The sequence below is a fragment of the Ambystoma mexicanum genome, chromosome 3q, assembly GCF_040938575.1.
Source record: "Ambystoma mexicanum isolate Mex_15411 chromosome 3q, UKY_AmexF1_1, whole genome shotgun sequence".
NCBI classification, from domain to species: domain Eukaryota; kingdom Metazoa; phylum Chordata; class Amphibia; order Caudata; family Ambystomatidae; genus Ambystoma; species Ambystoma mexicanum.
The window spans coordinates 1,173,664,445-1,173,688,261 of record NC_090926.1 but is presented as its reverse complement, the minus strand read 5'-3'; the positions used below and the strand labels follow the sequence as shown (position 1 = coordinate 1,173,688,261).

General features: G+C 45.7%; 1 protein-coding gene across 2 annotated transcripts in view; it reads left to right on the top strand.

The window, feature by feature from the left end:
* The window catches only part of LOC138447726 (hepatic lectin-like), a 438,341-nt gene that overhangs the window by 393,477 nt on the left and 21,047 nt on the right, over positions 1–23,817 (top strand). Inside the window, exon 9 of one of the 2 annotated variants that reach the window (XM_069604026.1) lies at positions 11,742–14,671. The exons of the other annotated variant lie outside the window; for it this stretch is intronic. Within the exon in view, the coding sequence (XP_069460127.1) occupies positions 11,742–11,880 (139 nt within the window). The 3' untranslated portion in view covers positions 11,881–14,671. Of the gene's footprint in view, positions 1–11,741; positions 14,672–23,817 lie in introns of those variants that run through there. 2 annotated transcript variants of the gene reach the window in all.

Genomic DNA, 23,817 nt, shown 5'->3' with positions numbered 1-23,817 from the left:
AATTTGGCCGCACAGGTAGAGTCTGGGTGTGTACATGGACCTGCTTCTATCCATCTAGCGAATGGACACACCACAACAATTAGATACCTGTACCCGTTACATACTTGAATCATATCGACGTAATCGACATGCAAGTGCTGAAAAGGTCCATTAGGCCTTGGGATGGCTCTGCTATAAACATAGCTGGGTTCACTATCTTGCATCAAACTATCTTGATTGATGGATTCGATATGATCACTTCATAAGCAGAAGCTCTCTGAGATGTCAGCGTGCCTTTCGGGTTTCTCTAGAATAGCGTATAGCGCGTGCTCGACGTACAACGTCATGGAGCATCTCATCAAAATGGTTGTAGCCTTCTCCATGGCGAACGCTGTGGCAGCTAAACGTTTTTTGCAAGGGAAATGGCCTCTCATCACTGGGTCCAAATTCTCACTGTAGTATGCCAACGGCATGTACCCCAATGTGGTTGTCTGTGTGAGCACTGCCATCAAAACGCTGCCATTCGTGTGTGAAAACAAGTAGAATTCCTCTGCATAATTGGGAATCCCTAAAACTGGGGCCGTGCAAATGGTCCTCTTGAGTTCAGTAAACCCTTCTTCCATGGTCTCCAACCATTACATTTTTCCTTTTGTCACCTGTGCCTTTTTTAGGGCTTGTAACAAAGGCTTGGTATATGAGCTGTAGTCAAAGACCCATGCCCTGACATAATTGTAAAGACATAAAAAGCTCTGCATCTGTTTTATTGTGTGTGGCTTGGCTGTGTTCAGTATGGCTTCAGCCCTTTCTGGGGTAACCCTTTTCCCCTCATGTGAGATCAACTGGCCTATGTACAGCACTTCTTATTGACACTATTGTAACTTTTCTTTGTCGACTTTATATCCTTTTTCAGCCAATATAGTCAACAGCTGAATAGAATCACGTCTGCATCTTTCCTCTGTAGTGCTGCAAATTAAGATGTCATCCATATATTGCAAGACAACACTCTCTATTGCAATATTGCTTAAGTCCAACTGCAGGACTCTGTTAAAAATTGGAGGAGACTCATAGTACCCCCGGGGTAGCCTCGTGCTTTTCAGACGCATCTGTCTGAACGTAAATGGCGTCAGAACTTGTGAGTCTCGTGCAAAGGGATTGAGAAAAATGCATTTTTCAAGTCAATCACCGTGAAATATTTTGCCTCAACAGGTATATTACATGGGATTGCAGCCGGGTTCGGGACTAAAGGGAACTCGGCCTCTACAATATCATTTATTGGGCGTAAATCTTGAATTAGTCTCCAAGACCCTCCCTTTGATTTTTTAATCGGCTAAACCGTGGTGTTGCATGGTGACTCTGACGTCACTAAGATGCCCTGTTGCATCATAGCCGAAATTGTCTTGAAAATTCCTTCATCTGCCTCCCTAGACATGGGATACTGTCGTGCTTTTGTTAAAATCGCTCCTGGTTTCAGTTTCATGTATACTTCTCCGACTCATTTCAATAAGCCTACATCATAGGGGCCTGTGATCCATACTGAGACAGGCACCTGAGCCATGTCGTTCTCTAAATATTCAGGACGTTTCTGTGCCAACATTATTCTCTGCGGCACTTCTCTTTTGATCATTTTCACCCAAAAAGTGAGATTTACCTCAACTGTTTCGTCCCCATCTGCTTGCTCATCAAACAGATCGTCATCAGTGACGTCAGTCAATCTGTACCCTTCTTCAGTGTCGATTACTGTGCACCATTGTCGGCCTTCATAATCACAACCATCGATCAAAGCCATTTTCCCTCTTATTATGGCTGTGTGCATCACCAAGGGAAATACTTGTCTGTTTTCCTCGTGCATAGGCATCCTTGGCCTAAAGAGAAATTAATCTGGGGTCCTCTTGGTTTTGTCTGCAAGGCCTGGCACCCCTGCCATTAGCACACGTAAATACACAAATATTTGTCACGACCACAGCCCCTGGCCGGAACTACCTAACCAGATGGGCTGCATCTAGTACCCCCATCAAGGCCTCAGGGGCCTTAACATTCGCTCCCAGACTCACTTGGAGTCAGTCCTGGCGCCTTTGGCGCCAGGCTCATCTGATAAGGTAGTAATCTGGGCCCATAGGGCATTGCGCAACAACATGGAAGCTTCCACATAGCTCAGTTCCTGAACTGAACCATGCGGTCTAGCATTTTGTGTGTGGCAGGCCCAGGGATACCTGGGATACCTGCAGGCTATATAAGCCACGCCCAGACTCCAGCACACGCTTCGCGTTGCTCTGCCTGTGGCAGCGTGACGTTCACCGCGGTCAGCTAGCATCTTTATCCACACGCCGGCCCATATCACCTGCAAGAACAAAAGGAGACATCATTAGAGTTTGCTTACCTCCTGGGAGCAGCCTCAGCATTCCACTCCAGGATCCTGAACAGACAACATCTCTGCGGATCTCGTCCATCAGAAAGCTGCTACTCTAGAAAGGAAAAGACAGAGAAAAGCAACTTAGTAAGCGTTTACTTGGACATTCTGAAAACATATCTTACCTGCATTGAGTTTAAAGCCCGTGCCCGAATCCAGAGTACCAGCAAGCGGTCCACTCTTTTCTACTTACCGCTCTTCATCAGCTCGGCACACCCATTCCGGACAGCATTGCTACCTGCAGAAAGACAAAAAGGTTAGCACAAAGAAGCACATAGCGCCGCGCTTCGCGCTAACTTACCATCTTGTGCACAAACCTGCGCGACATCATAAGAACAGCATCCACACCTACAATATAAGGAAGAGAGAGAAGGGAACAATTACAAAACAAGAACAGCATTCACACCTACCATTTAAGGAAAGGAGAGAAGGGACAATTACAAAAACAAGAAACACATTCACAAGACAGACTTACCTGAAGAAACAGAGTCGCAGCTGGCCTGGACCCGTAGTGTTGCCCCAGTGAAGTAAATAGGCAGCGACAACTAACCTAACGCTCCCATACTCGGAGAGGGAGGACAGAGAGTGCTCCAAATCAAGAAGCAAGGTGAGAAAAGCGCCAAGGGGGTTCTAGGGCCGGAAGGGAGGCTGGGCCTGGGCCACCAGAGACAATTAACCTAAGTTTTACTCCTGTATTTCAGACCTGGTCTTCAGCCACACGAGGGTCCAAGGGTAAAGGTCCAAGAGTGCAGCAGTCCAGACTGGGTGACGCCCCCGTGGATACCAGGTGAGTGTTACAATATTTCTGGTTCTAAGGGGATAGCTCTCATAGCTGTGTGTCCTGCGTATGCGCTAATCATCTCGCATACTTTCAAATAGTGCATTCCTGGGGTTGAACATACTATGCCTTTCTCTGTGAACGAGATGGTCATGTTTAACTTTGTCATTAGGTCTCGTCCCATGATATTTACTGGGGTTTGTCTTGAATATAACAGTGGTACATTCATATCACATTCCCCTATAGAGACTGGACGTGTATCTGTAAAAGGAACACGACTTGTAGCTTGTTACTCTCACCTGGTATCCACGGGGACGCCACCCTGCCCTGGCTGGATGATTTGCACTCTCGAACCCTCTCCCGGTCCCTTGGTAAGGCCTCTGGTTAAAGATGGGTCTGCAATATAGGAGAGCTGGATTCAATACCAGATTGTCTTTATGTTTTCCCACCTCCCTTGGCCTCAACTCCTTCCTCTCCCTTGGGCCCTCTCCTCACCTTAATATTGTAAAAGGGGGATTCTCTGTCCTGCTCCTTGTGGTAGGGGCGCGTAAATGTGGGGGGCGTGCAGCGGCCAAGTTACTTCACTGGTGCAAGCCCCCCTTTGGGAATCCAGGCCTGCTGCGACTCCGTAGGTTTGCTGCTTTAAAGTCTTTATATGCAGTTCTTATGTTCCTCTTAGTTCGAATAATAATGTATTGCTTCTTTCCTTTTAGATATGAAAAGGTATTTTGGTCTTGTCATGCAGTTTGAAGATGAGCATGGGCCGGTATACGAAAGCGCGGTGTGAGCGATGTTGTCTGGTGAGTAATGCGTGATGCGCGGCACTGTTTTGCCTTTTATATTGCTAACCTGTGTCTTTTCTCTCCTTGCAGGTTGCGATGTTCCTCGACGAGCGCCGTAATGTTCCAGCAATGATACTGACCAGGAGATGACTACCCAGATAAGAATTGGGTGGCCTTCTTCATTCGGGAGGAAACATGAGTAAACGCCTACTAATGCTGTCTTTCTTTCTCCTCTTTCCAGATTATGGTATTCCAGGATGCATGCAGTGCCGAATGATGGAGTTCGTACCTTCAGGTGAGTGGAACTGAAGTCAGCAATGGATTGAAGACAGGATACTGTTCCAGGTAAGTTTCGTAGTGTTCTCTCTCTCTCTGCAGGTCCTTGGTTTCAGGTAAACTGGAATCAAAGAACTGGACACGGTGAGCGTTACGCTGCCCACAGCAGAATAACGCAAAGCATGTTCTGCTGTTTGGGTGCGGTTTAAATAGTCTCAGGTAAAGTAGTCCAGGTAAAATAGTCTCAGGCCTGCCACACCCAAAGTAGTCCAGGTAAAGTAGTCCCAGCCCTGCCACACCCAAAAGACTAGACCACATAGCTCAGTTCCTTGTAACTGAGATATGTGTGTGCCTCCATTTTGGCTGAACCACCCCAAGTTAAATAGTCCCAAGTAAATGGTCTCATTCTAATGTTGGTCTTCATGATGGTTATGAGCCTGGCGCCAAAGGCGCCAGGACTGACTCCAAGAGGGTCTTGGATGAGGTTTTAAGGCCTTTGACCTGGCCCTAACTGGAAGGCTGACTTGTCAGTGAGGGCCAAGGGCAAAGGTCATGACAAGCTCCTGTGATGCCCTGAGTACTATAGCATCACCGGACAGGGAAAACTTGCCTTCACGTAGAAGGAATATTCTTTATCCCCTATAACGACATCTACCCTTGGTTCCTGGTGAGGGTCTGGTGTCACTGATAGGATAGAACACATCAGGGTTCCCAGTGAGCTGTAATAGTTCATATACAACTTTGTCCCATTTTGCGTGAATGGACATCCCTCCTCACCAGTGTTAGCTCTCATTCCAGAGTTCACAGCCTGTCCGGCACTTAATGTCTGTGACAGTTGCATCAGCGACTGTTGAGACTGTCCTTGTGGAAAACTCATCAAGTTCTGAGGTTGCAAGCTTTGCTGTGCTCCTGGCGTTTGCTGTTGCCCCTTGTTATTCTGTGCAACTCCATTTCCTCCCTGTTGTAAAAACACAGGTGGATTCACCATACTTGCTCTTGTTCCTGGGTCGTTTTGCATCATGCCTTGATTTCTGCATGTGCGTGCTAGATGCCCTGTCATCCCACACACCCAACATATTGGCAGTGGTCTAATTATTTGCCCATTTGACATATCTTGATTGCCATTTTGCATATTCTGAAAGCCTCCCTGATTACTCTGAAAACCTCCCTGATTACTCTGCCATCCTCATCCTCTAAATCCTCTCCCTATGGGGTAAAACCCATTATTGCCCTGATTATTCTGTTGTGAATTATTGACCTGCTGCATGCTCGGTCCATCTGTGCTGGTTATCATTGCCCCTTCAATAGCATATTTTGACAATTTTTTCTGTACTAATTTTGCCTCTTCACCTTTTCGTGCAGCCTCTTTTTTGAGATTCTTATCTTGCAGTAGTCTGCAATAGTGCGCTATGGTCAACTGTATTTCAGACCACGGTTTGGCCTCGATTCCTACCTACTAATTTCTTGAGCTGCTTCTGTACCTGGTCAGGCAGCCCTTGGCATAATATATGGTAAAATACTGATATAGATTTCCCCCAAGATTCACGAGTCTCGAGTACTCATGCGTCTTGGAAATTCTAAATGTAAAGCAAAGGATCCTCTGACTCCTTCATTTTTCGTGCCATGATAGCTCCCATGTTGGAAGTATCTGGATATAGCAATCGTAATGCTTTTCATACCGCGGCTCTGAAATTGTTAAACGGTGCTCCACCATGCGCAGTATTAACTGTAGTCACACCAGGACAACCTGCCCGTGTCCATACATCGTCAGCTCTATCACCAAGTATGGCGAAAAGACCCTTGATATCCACTATAGCTAACATGTTCCCTCCTGTAATTTTTTCTAGCTCCATTTTCTGGCTCCCGATGTCAGCATTGGAAGCTTATTTTTCAGGTTTTCTCAATCCATGTGTGGCCATGGAATATACTGTGGTCTCGTTCCTCCTTTCTCGAGAAACGGAAATTGGGACGCATAGCCCTCTCTCCCTTCTCTCATTGTTTTTCTGTCTAGTGCAGGAGTAATATTCCTGCATCGCCGCCTACCTGGTAATGTGCTTAGTCGGCTCACATAGGGTGGTGGAGACACCCCCCTCTGACCATAAGACATTGCTTCACGTTGGTCTGACTGTGTGGCTGACTCTGATGCCCTTGGTGCAGACCCACTAGAACCCTTTCCCTCCTGAGAATAATTTTACGCGTCTCCTCTCTTCCTCCTTTTCCTCATGTTCCTCTCTTTCGGTGTCTGACATTGTCTGTGCCCAACTCGTGCAACTTCTCGCATCCTCCTTGTTCTTACTGATTTCCAACCTATCTAAGGACAGTTCTCTATTTCTACTACTTGGGGAGACGTCCGCAGCAACGTAAAGCTGGGTGCTCTCCAGGCGCTCGTCTTCCCCTCCCCTTGGTGTACTTGTTCTAGCCCCATTTCATCATATATTCTATCGATCGTCTTTCCAATGCTTCTGGTGTCGAAGTCATCCTCGATATTTGCCCCAGACGTGCCTGGTACTGAATCGTACTCAGGAAATAATTCTTCTATGTCTTCCCAATCTACTAGTGGATCAGGTTTCTTAACCTCTGTTTCCAGATATTCAAGATCGCGTGCTCTGTGTCTTCGCTTACATTCTACGTCTCCATCAAATTCTCTGCGCTTCCTCGCTTTCTCTTCTTCCTCTTTCTTTGCATCTCTACGTTCATTTGCCCTTCGAATTTCCTCATCCATTCGTCTATTTATTCTTATCTCCCGTATCCTTTGCTCTTCTTCTATTCTCCGCTGTTCCTGTCTGTCCTGTTCATTAGCTGCTCTCTGCTATGATCGCGTTGTCTTTCTTGCTCTTCGCGATATAACTGCTCTCGTCTCTGCCTATCTTTTTTCCTGATTGTTTTGTCTCTTAATCCTTTTTCCTTTTCCTTTCTCTGTAAATCGTCTAGCTTCCCTTTATGTTTCGTGTCATCAATGCCTTTACTATCGATTTTCAATAAAATCTGACCTCCCATCCATTCGTTCTGCGTGAATGCTATCTCATCAGTTCTATCCTCATATTCTTTCCATCTTTTGCCTTCTCTCTCTGCATCGAGAGACGTACTTGCTTGTGCCTGGTCTTTTCTCTCGTTCTCACGTCTCTCATTGTCCCTCAGGACTTTGGAGGTGATATCTCTATCTCTGTCTTTATCTGGGTTTTCATCACTACTTTGCGTAGATGACTCATATGCCGGGTGGCTATAACCTGGAGCTGCTTTAAGTTCCCTTAGCGGGTATAATCCTTCGTCCTTACTGACTTTGTTTTTCATTTCAGATGTGGCGGGTCCGCCGAAGGCATCTCACCCCCCTCTGTGCATACATTAAGTATCGAATCTAATGGTGGCTCCTCCTCCTTATCCTGTTGGTACATCTTCCAAAGCTCTAAACTAGATAGGCGTTTGTCTAACTTTTTGCCTGTGTACGTGGCGTGCAAATATGTTGTCAAATTCTGTAGGACCATTTTAGATAGTGATCCACCCTGGGGCCACGGCATAAACATTTTGTTCGCGGTTCCTTTAACCCATTCTGTACTGTATTTTTTCAGCTTAGGTGCATGTTTTGGCAACTGTTTTCACAGGTGCACTAACAGAGTCATGTCTTCCATGTTTAAATCTGTTCACTTTCTCTTTATATAACACTTGTTATGTCTTTCGTTTCTTAAACAACTTCAACAATATGAGAGAGCACCACTTGTCGCAAGCTCCAATCCCGTTTTTTTTCCCACAAAAATATATACCTCCTTTTTCAATCGTATTTCTACAAGATCTCAGTTACTCAATCGCGTTATTTTTTTATGCTAGTTCCTTGAAAGAAAAAATGTCATCCTATGATGTCACAACACACAATATATAAGACAGACGTCAACAGACTAGACAAACTCCAGCTGGCTACACATATCTCTGCCCCAAAATCTTACCCCGACATGGGGTGTAATCCCATCCCTTTCACAAGCGTCTTTAAACGCTGTGGTTTTCTATTTATTCCTATTTTATTCAAAATATGGATGCAGGCTTCTTCTAACCGCTATATTAAGCGTAGGAATTTTAGGCGTATCCTCTCTTCTCGGGTGTCCTCCCCGGTATCCTCCCTCTTCTCAGGTATCCTCCTGGTATCCTCCCCTTCTTGGGTGTCCTCCCCGGTAGTCTTCTCTACTACTCGCTCACCCTTTAAGTCACTATTTCCTTACCCATAAATATATATATATATATATATATATATATATATATATATATATATATATACACATTCTACTCTACTTCTAACTGTATTTTTGCTTTCCCACCTCCCTCCGTTACCTTCCCTTACTTGTTCTAAGCATGCACTTTTTGCCAAAGCTTTTAGTATTTTTCACTCACCATTCACATGTTTCCTCTCTGGATGCTCGAGATCACCGCCTTCGTCACTGCCTCTCCTGCCGTTCACCCGCTCAGCTGCTCATAGAAGTGGGAAGGGTTTCGTGGGGGAAACATAGGTCCCTTCAGACCTTTACCTGCAGGTTTTGCGCTTTATTCTAACCACTATCTACAGGGAGCTTCACGGTCTACTAAGCTGGATGGCAAAGGACTTGTGATATTGGTGAGGATGTCGACAGTCAATGGGTGTCTTATCTAATGGATAATCGATAGAACCATCCTCTCTCTGCTACCAAGTGTGCACCAGGACCCCCAACCGGCCCATAGAACTGGGGTTTGCCCAATAGCACTTTAAGATGGAATAGCAGCACCCGTGAGATGGATGGGGATGCAGATTAATACTCAAGAATCAAATCAATAATGACCACTCAACGGTTTGGTAAAGGGAGTCCGTTTAATGGCAAGAATAAAAAACGGGGAGTTTCATGAATATCAGTGGATGCGTGATCTTCCTTCTCGCTTCACAACGCCAACGAACTTCATAAAAAACACATTTATACTAAAAACTCATCACCACTGATGTTTAACGCTTAAAAGTTGGCATGCTATTCTATTGGTTCTAGGAAGGTAACTTTAATATAGGTACTATATCTGTATATGGTAACGGAGTAAGGGGATTGGGTATACACTGTCAGGTGGGACATCTAAGCCCTACCTTAAAATGGCTACTGTGGACGTCACTAAAAGTACAACGTCCCATTGGTTCTACTAACTAAAGGACCCTAGATTACTTGGTCCACTATGATTGGGTTGGCACCAACCCCACTCATACTTTTCCACTTTGCCTAGCAGCATGCAGAATGGTCGGCCAGGTGTAGGGTGCCCCCCAGGTCCCCTGGCCTTCCTCCAATTATTGTTACAATCAATCATCACTTTAGTGGCCATGTGTCAATTATTTCACTGTGGTTGGCCTCGAGACTGCATCTTTGTCTGGAAAAGTTCTGGTATCTTTGCATGGCACTCCGCAAAGTGTAGTTGTGAACGTCTCACTTCTTCTCGCACGGCTCGTCACGTGATTCAGACACCGTAAAATTGTCTTCTCCATGTAATTTGTGTATTTGATTTTCGTTTTGCCCACCATCTGCGTACGGTTCCTTATCTTGACCTTTGTGAGCAGGATATTCTGTTCCTTGCTTCATTATTTGTAGCTACTGTTCGTCTATTTTAGCTGATACGACCTTGGATTGTTGGCATGATTTGTCTCTGCTGAGTTTCGTTTCTGCCTTTGATTCTCAATTTGTTAAATATGAAGCTCTCCTTGTGTGGCCTCTAGCAACCTTTGGTAGATTCTGCTTCTTTTGCATAATGGAAGTATACTTATATAACGTGCTTCTTTTGAGGTAGATATGTATAGGTGGCGCTTGCTGCAATCTATCTTACTACGAAGCATAGCAAGCCGCACGATTTACTTAGCTTTGTTGCGGTTCCAAGCATATGTACATGCGTAAACTGGTTGAATATCTTCGTCATGCTCATGGTATAAGCTTCTTACATTTGACATTGTCCTTTCACTATAGGTTCACAATGTCCCTTATCCATGGTGTTTCGTCTCTTGACGTCATTCTCAGGTCGTCATCTCTTCTATATGTGTGTCAGTCCGGGTTCTTGTGGCATCACCATTCATCTTCCATTAAGACCTTTTTGGCTTCTTCAGGGACTGTACTCAGACAATCTTCATTTTGTTTCTATTGTTCATATGGTTTTCTCAATGGGTACCTTACTGTCCATGTTTTTTTGATGTCGGTACTTCAATAGGTGCTGTTCTTCTGATGGGTACTGGACAGAGCACCACTGCGGATCTCTGCTGGTTTATTTGCTCATCATACGTCACATACTTTGGCGTGAACGTTCCTGGTACTTCAAAATAGATGGTTGGAGTGTGGGCCGTATTTGGGACCTCCTCGACACAGCTGTACCGGATGCTGGTGGAGAGCTCAGTCAAATTCTAAACTTTATGCACTGCACGCAGAACCTTTAAAGGCTGTGTGCCACTGAGCCGCTGAACCAAATGTCGGTTCTATCTCCCTGTTCATCGTCTGGGAAACTCTGCGTCGCTACTTTTTGAAATTCCAAACATTAACAAGGAACGAGCTGGAAGCCGGAATTTTTTGGTCTGTCTATGCCACTCGCAAGAATGGCCTTCCAATACAGCCCAGAGCCATTGACAACCATCTGAATGATCAAAATCCATCTTTTTGCAGTTTGAACATAATTCCGGATTTCACAGCCGGTACTGCACACAAGCTTATGGCGTTCAAACACCTTCTTATTTAGCCGGAAAAAAGAGCCATCTGGGGAGTCCACTGCAATATCGCCAGGCGACAGGCCTTCACCTGCCAGAAGTGCTATTGCCATGCAGTTTGTCACTCAGCCATTGTACAGTGCTCTGTTGCTGGCCAGCTAAAATTGTGCTATGTAAATACCTAAAGACAACACAAGGGTCTTCCCCGGTACCCAGTCCTAACTGTCCAGGAACAATTTAACATCGATCAAGAGCAACTGTGTTAGGAGTGACTAATTTATGGGTTCTATAGAAATTAAGACAAACAAATATCAGAATAAATTCTGCCAGATATCGTAAGTTCAATTCATATTATATGAAAACCTTATTAATTGTTCAAAGTAGTAATCACAGTAAACATGTGTACATAGACCCTAATCGACACGATACAGACATTTGTTTGTATAAACATTGTATCAAACCACTACTGCTTTTTCTACCTTTCACAAGACCTTACTAAAATATCATATTCATGTAATATTTTAAACACAATATTTTTTTTAGAAACTGTGGGTTTAGTAAGTGCACTCAAAATTATATTATTAAACAAATGAACTATATATGTACCTGTTAGGAGCTTCCTTTTGATGTCAATGCACTTTACAAGACTACATGACATAATATATATACACAAATATATGTATTATATATATATATATTTTCACAGAATATCCTCAGTGACTTGTAGCTGCCTTATAACTTAACTTTGGGGATACTTATGCTGTATATTGTAGTATAACACCGACTTTTGATACCAGTTATTCAAAACTGACCATTTCCTCTTTTATGGGAATATCACTTTAGGTTTTGGAAAGAAGGCGAGCCCAACGACAGTCTTAAAAATGAAGACTGCGCCCATGTCTGGATCGACGGAGAATGGAATGACATGCACTGCACCTATGAGTGTTTCAGTATCTGTGAAAAGAAGGCAATCTTGCAGTGATCCAAGCTGCGTTGTGTCCGCTACGTTTAAGTCCTAAGGAGTACACTCACACTTGCTTGGCAGCACCAGATGAAGCCCTTCCTCGCTTTGCAAACCTCAGACTAGCGGATGTGTTCCAATACTAACTCATCTTTGTAACTTTACCTTGTTATGTTAGTGGGATTTATACCACACACTGCTGCATTTTGCATCGTCCCCAGGAACTCTGTATGGCCTCTGTAGGGCCGAGGGGTTGGTGTCTGCATTCTGTTCTGGTCTACTTACATCTTACTTCCTTCCCTTCCAAACCCCCCACTCTTTCCGTCCTTTGAATATCAGTTTTCTGCTTACACTAAGCCCCTTTATTTTGCCTTACTCCCGATCTATCTCCCCCCGGACCTCTTAAGTCTTTTTGTAATTACCTCATCCTCCTACTTCTACCTACGCTTCTACCACTCAATGCTCCTTTGATTCTTCTGGGTGACTTCAACCTCCATATCACCTCTACCCATTTCATCCTCCCACTTCTTCCTCTTCTTGATTGCTACCATCTTGTAACTGTACCCTCTTTTGCTTCCCACGTTTTAGCTCTTCCTATCTATTCATCTGATCATTCTCTTCTTGCCTTCTCGCTTATTCCTCCTCCCCCCTCCCTTTCCACTCCTTCATCATCCACATTTTCTTATCGAGACCTTTGGTCTTTTGACACTTCTCTATATATTTCTTCTTTAACATCGTCGCCACTTTCTTTGGGTGTCCTTTCATCTTTCTCAGTTGACACTTACTCATCTTTGCTCTCAACTTCCATCCTAGACTTTCTTTATCTTACTTCCTCCTTCCCACCCTCACATAAACCTCCCTAACCCAGACTAAGCCCTTCCCTTTCTTTTTCCGCTCTTCTATACCATCACGCAGAAAGCTTCTGGCAAAAATCTCAACCCCCTTCGGATTTTCTCTCCCTCTCTTCCCTCCACTCTGATTATGATGCGACCCTCATCTTGGACAAACAGCACTTTTGCACTAACCTTCTGGTTTCTCTTTCACCCTACCCTCGCCATTTATTTCAGATTCTTAATCGTATTCTTTCTCCCTGATCGTTTCCCTCTCATCATCCCTTTCTGTATCCGATCTTCCCTCTTGCTTTTCTTCTAAAGTTACTCTTCTCTGCTCATATATCGTCTGCTCTTCTTTGTCTACCGCTTCTCCCTATCCCATCACTAGCCCCCCTTCCTCCTCTTCTCTGTCCTCTTTCTATCCCCTCACTGCTTCTGACAACTCTTGCTTTCTTTGCAAAACTCACCCTGTGGCCTCTCCTTCAGTTCCTCTTCCTTCCTCTCTTATACCCATGGTCTGCCCATGCATTTCTCCACACTCATCTCTGCTATTTAATCTCTCTCTTCAGTCTTCTACCTTTCCTTCTTTATTCAAACATGCCTTGTCCTTTCTATTCTCAAGAAACTTTCTCTTGACCCTTTGTTCCCTTCTAACTATCGCCCTATCTCACTTTTACTTTTCCTCTCCAAACGTATCTTCTATACTCAAGTCTTTTCTTATGTTCATTCTTTACACCCTACCGAAATGGCTCTCCTATCCCCCTGTGATTCTCTTCGTTCTGCTCGTTACTCTAGGCAATCTTCTCTTCTGGTCCTACTCAATCTGTCTGCCACTTTCGATACTGTTGATCACTCTCTTCTTCTTCGCTATCTTTCTGGTCTAGGTTTCAGTGGTTCGAACCTAAAATTGTTTTGCTCTTACATTACTAATCACACTTACTCTGTGTCCTGGGCTGGTCTTACATCTTCTATTGGGTTAGTCAGGGATCGGTCTTGGCACCCCTACTTTTATCTCTCTACATGATTCCTTTAACCTCTCTTATTTCTTCTTCTGGTATTTTTCTTCTTTCTCTACCGCTTGTCTTCTTGTAATTTAGTGGTTGATGTCGACTCACTTTCTTCATCTAAACCCATCCAAGACTGGGAGTTCTTTTCATCCCTCCTATGACTCTGCCTCCTCCTTTGTCTCCCCCTCTATTTTCTTTCCTTCTTCTTCTTTTCCCTTATCTCTTTCTGCCCACAATCCTGGAGTCAGTTCGACTCATTTCTTTCATTCTCTTCTCATATTTCTGCTCGCTCCGGGTCCCGTCGGGTTCAGCTTTTCAATATTCGAAGGCTATACCATTTCTTTACTTTGCTGCTAAAATTCTTGTTTAGTCTCAAATTTTTTCCCAACTGTTTACGCTTCTTCTCCTCTACTAGGTCATCCTGCGGTTCATCTCTCTCCTCTTCGTTCTGTCTATAACTCAGCTGTTCACCTTCTTTTCTCTTAATCCTCCCGCGATTCTACTGCCCCTGCTCTGCCTCTCTCCAATGGCTCCTCTTTGAGTCACGGCTGTTGTTTAACTTTATTTGTCTGGTTTTCAAATCTATTCAGTCTTGCGCCTCCTTATCTTTCTTCTCTTATTTATTTTTATGTTCCATCACGTCCACTTCGTTTTCAGTCCCTTTTTCTTCTTACTGTTCCTCATCCTCCTTGTGCAAATTCCTGTTTCTGCTAATGTTCCCTCTTGGTGCCAAAACACTGGGACGCTCTTCCCCTTTCGCTTTGATCTTCATTTTCTTTTCCTGCCTCTCACTCACATCTTAAGACCCACCTGCTTACTGGTTTCCCTCTGCTTTTCCATTTGTTTTACATTATTTGTACTGTTGTTTACCTCTGTACAACGCTTTGGCGTATAACGCTATATAGATCAAAATCAAATCAAATCTGTATTCATGTCATGCCTGTGAAAATAAACATAACACGTTCTACTTGACATTTGAGTCAGGTTGCTTTTTTAATGAAATTGAGTCCAATTGCACAGCAGTATGCCACCTTTTATTGGCATATTAATGGCTTTGTGAAGCCTAGGAAACTTGCTCAACTACACAAGCTACACAACTCCAACCACACCACCAAACACCAGCTCAAGCACCTGCCAAAAAGAATGTTTGTTGACAGTTCGATCCACCAATTGCGCCGTACAACGCACCGGAATGTTTTAGAATCGTCTCCATATTGTTCTCTCATGACCAGTGGACTCCAGGCAAAGCCACATGCAGCACCAAAGCACAAAACTAGGTCTTTGTGGCCATATTGAGACATGGAGCGGCTCATTTGGAGAAAGTAAAAGGCAACTGCTGCCAGCAAAGAAATATAATACTTTGTTGTTAATCATCGCAAAGAAATATGATGATACTTTGTTGTTAATCATCGCCGTACTTTTCGATTAACTGCCGAATCAAGCCCATGCTACACAACTCCAACCACACCACCAAACACCAGCTCAAGCACCTGCCAAAAAGAATGTTTGTTGACAGTTCGATCCACCAATTGCGCCGTACAACGCACCGGAATGTTTTAGAATCGTCTCCATATTGTTCTCTCATGACCAGTGGACTCCAGGCAAAGCCACATGCAGCACCAAAGCACAAAACTAGGTCTTTGTGGCCATATTGAGACATGGAGCGGCTCATTTGGAGAAAGTAAAAGGCAACTGCTGCCAGCAAAGAAATATAATACTTTGTTGTTAATCATCGCAAAGAAATATGATGATACTTTGTTGTTAATCATCGCCGTACTTTTCGATTAACTGCCGAATCAAGCCCATGCTAGAGTAGCACCTGAACCGGTTACTGTTGGGCTTTTCATCTGTTATTTCTATTGCAATAAGTGACGAGTGGCTTTGCTACTTAATTCAACTGTCCTCTGTGGCTTTGTAACATTACTATCTTCTGCTGGCTGATAGCCTTTGGGTGGTATCTATTTGAAAACCATTGACAGTGACCAAGTCAAACCATTTGATGAAAACTATTGTTAAATTCAAAATGCACCAGTCTCCGTTTCATGAAAAATAAAATTAATACTTTGTTGTTAAGGAATCTTTTCGTTTGTTGGTTCATTATGTCACTCATCCTATCAGACATGCTTTTTAGGGCTTATTAGAACTCTAACTGGATACCAGAGCTCACGGTAATACACATTAGAGAAGTGCCCTTGTGTCAGGAATCGTCTTACCTGGAGTCAACGGAGTACGCCGGTGCTTGTGCGACCGCCATCTAGGATCATAAATTCAACATTGGTACCCCGATCTCGAACACCAAAATTGTCAACACTGTATTTGCTGCGGAAACTAACAGCGTTTCTTGGTTGTTGGCGGTTGCCGTGGCGATGGTGGAAGCCCTTCCAGTCATGTTACCATACCAGAAGGAGGCACACATATCCCGTTCACGTGTAACGCAGACACTTGACACAAAGGAAATAAAGACTGCCCTCGGTCTTTACTGAGCGCTTCTAATTGAGGTTGATTTTGGACCTCTGCGTTCTTGCTTAATTCTTGTTTTCCTATGTCCCCGATCCTCGCTACGTACTTACCGGACCCGCTTTTGCCTGACCCTTCTGTTTTGCTTATCGCCTGACTATTGCTCACCTTGCCTGTCTAACGGACCGCCCTTGTCTTACGTTTCACTCCTCCTGCCTGCCCATTGCCAAACTCAGCCTGCCTATCGGATCTCTCTGCACTACGATTTGGATTCCGTTTCTTCTGACTGGTCGTGCTCAGTCTATTGACACTTGCATTACCTTACTTTGGAAACTCCAGTTTCCTGCTTACCGGACGGTGCTTCTCAGCGCCTTTGCTCACGTGTTTGAATCTTCTCACGCCATGATTCCCCAAGTAACTGAACAGCACACGAACTAGAGACGCTTGCGGGTTACTTCCAGGCGTCCTCGTGCTGTCGGGGTAGTTCCACTGCACTGACTTGGATTCCAGACTTCCTCCTATTCCATGGACATTCTAAGCGTCCTTGTGCCATCAGGGTTGCTCCTTGTGTCTTGTTGGAACTCCAGGTTTTCCTGCTGTCATACAGACCATACGCTTGTAAGAGCATTTCCTCATTCTCCTGTTTAAACCCAGTTGCCCTGTTTAGTGTTTCTTAGTGTGGGATTTGTTGTTTCAGGGGCATTCCGTCTCGGAGGAAGATACATAGGGACATAATATCATCTGACCTATTCCGCTACCAGTACTCACTCAGGAATCTTCCACATACTGTGAAGTGGGTTCTCTTTATAGTCTGTGTTCTTTTGTGGTTGACTTCTGAGAACCAAGCGGTAACTAATCACATTCTGTTTGCTTCCACAGCAGGCGTGTCGTGAGTCTGTGTCCCATCTTCCAACTACTAGATCCCTCTGCCTGTTAGATCTACACAGCAGAGGACTACAATAGTAGGAGGATTTCGTCAGCTACAGTACGTGTCCTGTTCTTCTCGTCTGTACTCCCTCCACACTGCAGGGGCCGTGGGAGGCAAAAGAATTGTGGGCCACCCTAATTTGCATAATTAGTGACATCAGTAATATCACAGAATGAGTCTTTAGTACGCAATGGTGTCATTCGAAGTAAAATGAAAAACATGTTGCCATGCGTAAGGTAGTGGACAAATAAACTGGGATGTCCGGTATATGAATTCTGACTATTAATAAGTACCTATGTGGCAACATCAGGAGAGAGGCATTGATTGAAGTGTGAGCTGAATAACGTGTAAGCTACAGATAAGGATTATTTTTGACTGTCAAAAAAAATGAACTCCAAGCAGATAATAACTGCATTTACAAAGTGCTGCTCACTACAAAATGAGAAAGGAGTCTCATTAAAGTACCCCCTGAGCTTGATTGGAGGGGATGAGCAAACCAACACTGTTTGCCAGGTGCAGGATTAGCAGGTGATCCTATAGCAGAATATTGCAGAGGCAACTCTGCAGATTAGGCCGCTGTTGTGAGATGTTATAGGTTTATACCTTCCTGTAGATCATATGCCTCTTTTCCTATTCCTGCTACAACATGTGCTGTAAAATGTGTTGTTATGACCTGTGGATGAGTAGGGCTCCCTTGCTTCACTCAGTGTGGGAACCTTTGCCTCCATTGCATCCTTCTCTCCCTCGTTGCCGACGGGAAGGGATTCTCTGGCACTTGTGAGAAACCAGGGCTCTGCATCGTCTTCCTTCCAAAGTGAGCGCTTTGTCCCTGAGCTATCCTCCCTAGCCAATGTCTGCCAATATGGTATGTTTTAGGATAAGGTGAATGTGTTATTTTCTTCTCTTCTTCCCTGCTCTCTGTGCCTTTGAAGTGAGCGAGTTCTATAGCATGTGCAGTGTATGTATGATGCAGTGAGAATGTCCATGTGTGTTGTGCATTGGGGCAGTTACATTTAAGCCAGCAAGACAGAGGATGCCCAGTGAATTGTCTCCCAGCAATCTCATATACTGTGTCTGAAGTACATACCTGGATTACACTTCCCTATACCTGCATTCAAGACTTTGCAACTGGGTATATTCAAACTACCAGCTGGCCCCTTTGAGACAGCCAGGGCCGGAGGACCAGACTAGATGGCGCATCTGATCAAGCATAAATACTGTGTGTAAGGAGGTCTCTACCTGGATCCAAAAACAGGGGATTTGGAGCCTTGGGTTCTTAGCCAAGGTCTAAAGTCAGATAGAAACCGTTTCTGTTAGCACGGATACAGGTAGGTGCATAAAATGAAGAACCTTGTATCACCCATAGCTCAAAAGGGATAATACCATGTTTCAGCTGGCCTCACCATAGCATATCATGGAGAGGGGCAACTTGCTTCTAGCCCATGTGGGTCACAGTGACCTGTTATTTGGAGGCCACGGTGAGAGTTCCCTAGAGACAGTGACGTCACCCTGGAAACTGGGGGTTGGGAAGGAGAGTCACTACATATGAAGTGTTGTGTGTGCTTCTAGGTGCACAGATCCGTCCTCAGTGTGTTACCCCTCGGCCCAGGGCTCTATGGAAACGGGCTTCATGGGAAAGGTCCAAGGAAGTCTTAAGTCTCGCCTTGCCGGAGCGCCGGCAGAAGGTAGAGCAAGTCAGGGACGGTGTGGGGGCTGGGCTGAGGAGTTGCACAAAAGCACAACACACGTGGTGTGGGTTGTGCCCGGAACTGACCTACCTTCAGGCAGAGCGGGCACTATATTTGGATGTGCCTTACGTCACTGCGCTTGCGGGACGTAAGGCGTACATAACATTCCTCCTTTTTTCCAACAGAACACAATAACACACAACACACGTAACTATGTCAACAAAAAGCTTAACTCTTCTGTGCACTCTAGTCCAGCACAGTGCCGCACTCCCCCCAATGTCACTCATAGTCTCTTAACTTCTCCGGAGCCCTCAGTGCTGTCCTTAAGGCATAGCGCCCAGGTCTCGGCTGAGGGGCCGTCCCCATGCCAGTTCCCCCTTCAGGCCACCTTCATCATCTCGAACCGCCACATCAGGTCCTTCAGATAGTTTGTCAGCCTCACACCTCAGGGTCATCTCTCCCTCGTTTTGATGGTTTGAAATATCCAGCGGCGGCTCCACTTCCCCCGGGGGCTGCTTGTCCCCATCAGTCCACATTTGTCGGGGCACCCTTTTCAACCACAAGGCGTACCGGGTGACCAACTGGTGCCTCGTGCTGCCGTCACCATTGTCCATTCCATTCGGGTCACGGTCCAGGGTACATGATCGAACCGTGTTTCGAGCTTGGTCTTCGTTGAGTTTCGTACCACCAACACATGGTCTCCGACTTGGTGTCCCGACTTCTTTGCATGTCTCCTGACACTCATGTGTTCATTCGCTGCCACTCTCCTTCATTGGGTGCGATCACTGTCATAGGTGTATATGCCCCTGCTTGGGTGATGTTGAATTGATGAGTTTACCAATGTCCTGTACATGAGGTCTGCCGGTGGTAGACCCGTGGAGCTGTGGGGCTTCACTCGATAGTTCCGTAGGAATCAGTAAAGATCCACTCTCCAGGGGCTGGAATGTGCCCTGGATATTCGTAGCACCTAGTTGATGGTCGCTGTTTGCTTGTGGCCACCTCGGCGTGATGTGTTGGTATTGGATGTGCAGATCATCCAGGTATTTCTTGAGCTCCGTACCACAGAACGGCTGTCCGTTGTCACTCTCGATGCGTCGTGGCAGGCCATGGGTGGCAGACATCTTCTCGAGTGCCGGTATCGCCATTTCTGCTGCTGTCGAGGATACAATCGCCACCTCTGGGTATCTTGAATGGACATCGATGGCCACCAGTAGATATGCCCCTTCCTGAACCGTACAAAAAGGATGCTGATCGCATCCCATCTTGACGACCCACGCTCTGCCGACTGTATGGGTTCAGGGTTTGGCGGTGCTCCTGTTATCTGGCAAGGGAGGCAGGCTGCTATGAGTTGCTCCACCTTGGTGTCAATGTGCGGGAATCACACTCAGTGTCGTATTCCTGGCTTTAGTCCTGACCATTCCTTGATGGCCTTTGTGTGCCAGTGCCACCATTCTGTCCTGCAGACTGCTGGGGATCACGATGCGGGCCCCTCTCAGGATTAACCCTTCGCTGGTGACCGACAGATCCTGTTGTACTGGCAACATACCCGTGAGGAAGTGTCTGGCCACCGGCATGCGGTTGTGTACATTGCGGAGGAAAGATTTCCACTCGCCCAATATGATGGTGTTCTTGATCAGGTCATAACAGGGGTCAGTGTGGTTGACTTCTACAATGTCATCAATGCTGACTGCCTTGGGCTTCATAGTGTGGATGATCTGGCATATGTGCTCTTCTGTTTCCTCTGCCTCACTCTCTTCTCCTAGGGTGGCTGCCCTCGGGAGACTGGATAGGAAGTCCACCGGAATGTCTGTGCCCGCTTGGTAGGCCAACTTGAACTCGTATTGTTGCAGGTGGAGTAAGCACTTCCCTTTTCTAGCCGGGGGGGGTGTGACTATGACCCCGTGAATATTGGGATGAGTGGATTGTGATCTGTCTAAATCCAGAACTTTCGTCTTTAGAGGTAGATGTGGAAGTGGCGGCATCCCCACAACACTGCTATGGCCTCCTTCTCGATGTGCGAATACCGTTGTTCCGTCGGTGTGAGGGCGCGGGATGCGTAGGCAACGGGCTTCGTTTCCCCTGTTCGAGATACTTGAACAAGGATGGCCCTGAGGCCGACAGGGTTGGCGTCAACATACAGTTCCGTTGTCAGTGTGGGGTCATAGTATGCCATTGTTGTCTCGGCTGAGAGGGATGTTTTCATGCGCTCGAATGCCTCCTGGCAGTCGGGGCTCCAGTCCCATTTGGTGTTCAATCTGGTGACTTCCCTGAGTGGTTCGGACATCATTGCCAGGTTGGGGATGAACCTCTCGCACTATGTTGCCATTCCCAAAAAGCTGCGTATCTCTGTGAGTGTTGTTGGGGGGTGGGCTCCTTTATGTCTGCCACTTTTTGTAGGTCAGCTGACACTCCTGCGCTGTTGAACCCGTACCCAAAGAATGTAATTTCCTCTTTCAGAAACTCACATTTTTCCCGGTGGATGGTCAAACCTGCGGTGTCTAACCTGCTGAGCACCATGTCGAGGTGATGCATGTGTTCGTGCCTGTCGCTGGCGTGGATGAGGATGTCATCACTGACAATCAGCACTCTTGGGATGCTCTGTATTACCTCCTGAATGGCCTGCTGGAAAACCTCTGCCGCGGAGGAGATGCCGAAACTCAGTGCGTGGAGAAGGTAGTGATGTATCTTGAGTCGCGATGTAGTTTTAACTGAAGGTCCCAGCGTTTAGGTACATTTTCAAAAACACTTTTGACCCTGTAAAGTTGGTAATGATTTCATCCAGCGTGGGGGTGATGTACTGTTCTCTTTTGATTGCCGCATTTGGAAGCCACATGTCGATGCAGATTCTTACTTTTCCCACCTGCTTCGGCTTCTTTGTCCCCTTTGTGTCAATGAGGTACTGAGGCACCAAGCAGCTCCTCTTCGTTGTAGCAGGCGGCGCAGTGGTGCTTCCTGCGTCACCTGGCTTGAAAATTGAGGAGCCGGCAAGCCAAAGGTTCCCATTTACCTCGGCTGGTTTCTTTATCTGTGCTCCGTGGATGTTGGAGCATTGTAGGAGAAGATGAAAAAAATAAATTCCTTTTTTCTTGTTTGGGTGGGGGATGGGCCCCCACTGTGTCTCCAAAAATTCACGCTTGCCGAGTGCTTGAGGTCCAAGTTATAGCATGAGAAGCTAGTGTTCACTTCATCTATCCCTCGTCGCCAGTGTTAAGTCTCGCCTTGCCGGAGCGCCGGCAGAAGGGAGAGCGAGTCAGGGCCTGCTTGGAGGCCGGGCTGAGGAGCTGCACAAAAGCACAACTCACGTGGTGTGGGTTGTGCCCGGAACTGACTTGCCTTCTGGCAGGGCGGCGCTTTATTTGGATGCGCCTTACGTCACTGCGCTTGCGGGACGTAAGATGTACATGACAGGCAGTGCCTGTAGTGCCCATAGTCTCTGTATTTTATAGTTATTTTAAAAAAATATATCCTTTACTATTTAAGTTCAGTGTGGGCATTCAGCTATTGAATATTGTTTAATTTTCTGATCTTTTGAGGCGTACCCTCACGTCCAATGGGGGAGCGCATGCATGAAGTGTTCTATGGGGGAGTGACATTGGGGGGGCCACTTCCTTGCCATAATTCTTCCATGTGGGGAACCACATCGCTCATTAGGACCGAGGCCTCCCCTGGCTGGTGGCAAGGGGCAGGTTAGGTTGCTTATATCAGTCTTTACCGTAAAAGGGCAGTTGATACTGTCATAGCACCTAGAAGGGGAGCGCTATGCAAGGGAAGAGTACCATCCTCCTAGGCCTAAGATTTTGCTGGCCATGCTCACTCTGCATACTCGGACTCTTTCAGCCAATCACAACTGCTTAATTCTCTGCGAACTCATGCAGTGCGCGGGAGTGCACACACGCACGGACACACACGCACACACGCGCAGGCGCGCACGCAGATTATGGCACTCAGCACCACCATAGCAAGATCAAACTTGCATCGTAACCAAGCGTGGAAATGTACGCCATAAGTAAAGGGGGCATACCTTTTAACATAATGTTGAAATATTAAGAGAGACTACATGCAGATAAATGGACTCGGAAAACACAGCACCTTGGTGCCTGTTGGGTTTTGTGCGCTTTACAAATGTAAAATTAAATAAATAAAGAGAGGAATAGAAAGTGAGAGAAATATTATATATAAAGGAACAATGGCATTAAGAAAAAATATCTGCACAAAAGGCAAATTGGAAGAAAAACAGGTAGTGTAAGCAGAGGTATATCAGATGAAAGGCCAAAGGAAGCAGAAACAGACAAAAGGAGAAGTACAAATATAAAACAGTCAGGTGAAATAAAATAACACCCAGGACATGAGGTGGGGACTGATACACCTGAAAAACCTGTACAAAAACAATATTGCAGGTCACTCTGGTATTCCTGGAATGTTTAAAGACTCTCAACCTGCTGCCTTGTGCCTCCATTGCTAAGGAGGCACAAGGCAAAGGATCACCGAACAAACAGGCGCCAGACCTTCGAGGGCAGCCTATGCTAACCGCATCACTGTCCCTAGTATTATGTCACCATGTATATGATATTTATCTGTTTCTCAATCCGCTACCTAGACAACAGTATGAGTAATCAACTGTAACGCTCAATGTGTAACATCTGGAACCGAGCAAATGTATCTAAGTGAATGTATTTAAGCATACCTTCTTGGGCCGCTTATTGTAACCCGCAAGCAAGCCTTTTTAAAATTTCCTTAAAGCGCCTCGTTGCCTGTGGGCTGTAGTGCGCTCTACAAATACTAAATAAATAAATAAATAAATAAAGGTCTTTGGCCCTAATTACGAATATAGGAGTAAACCTGTTTACCATTACCGCCACTTGTTTTGGTGGTAAATTCACTGAGTAATGAGTGGTATGGTGGTGGAGTTAGTCTTCTGCCCAATGGACTTCACTGCGGTTATGGAGCATTTACTGCGGGCAGCAATTCTTCCAAGGATGAATCCGGAATATTTCTGGTGGAGACCGCCTGCTAATTACAGGCGGTGTCTCCTCATATTAACCTCC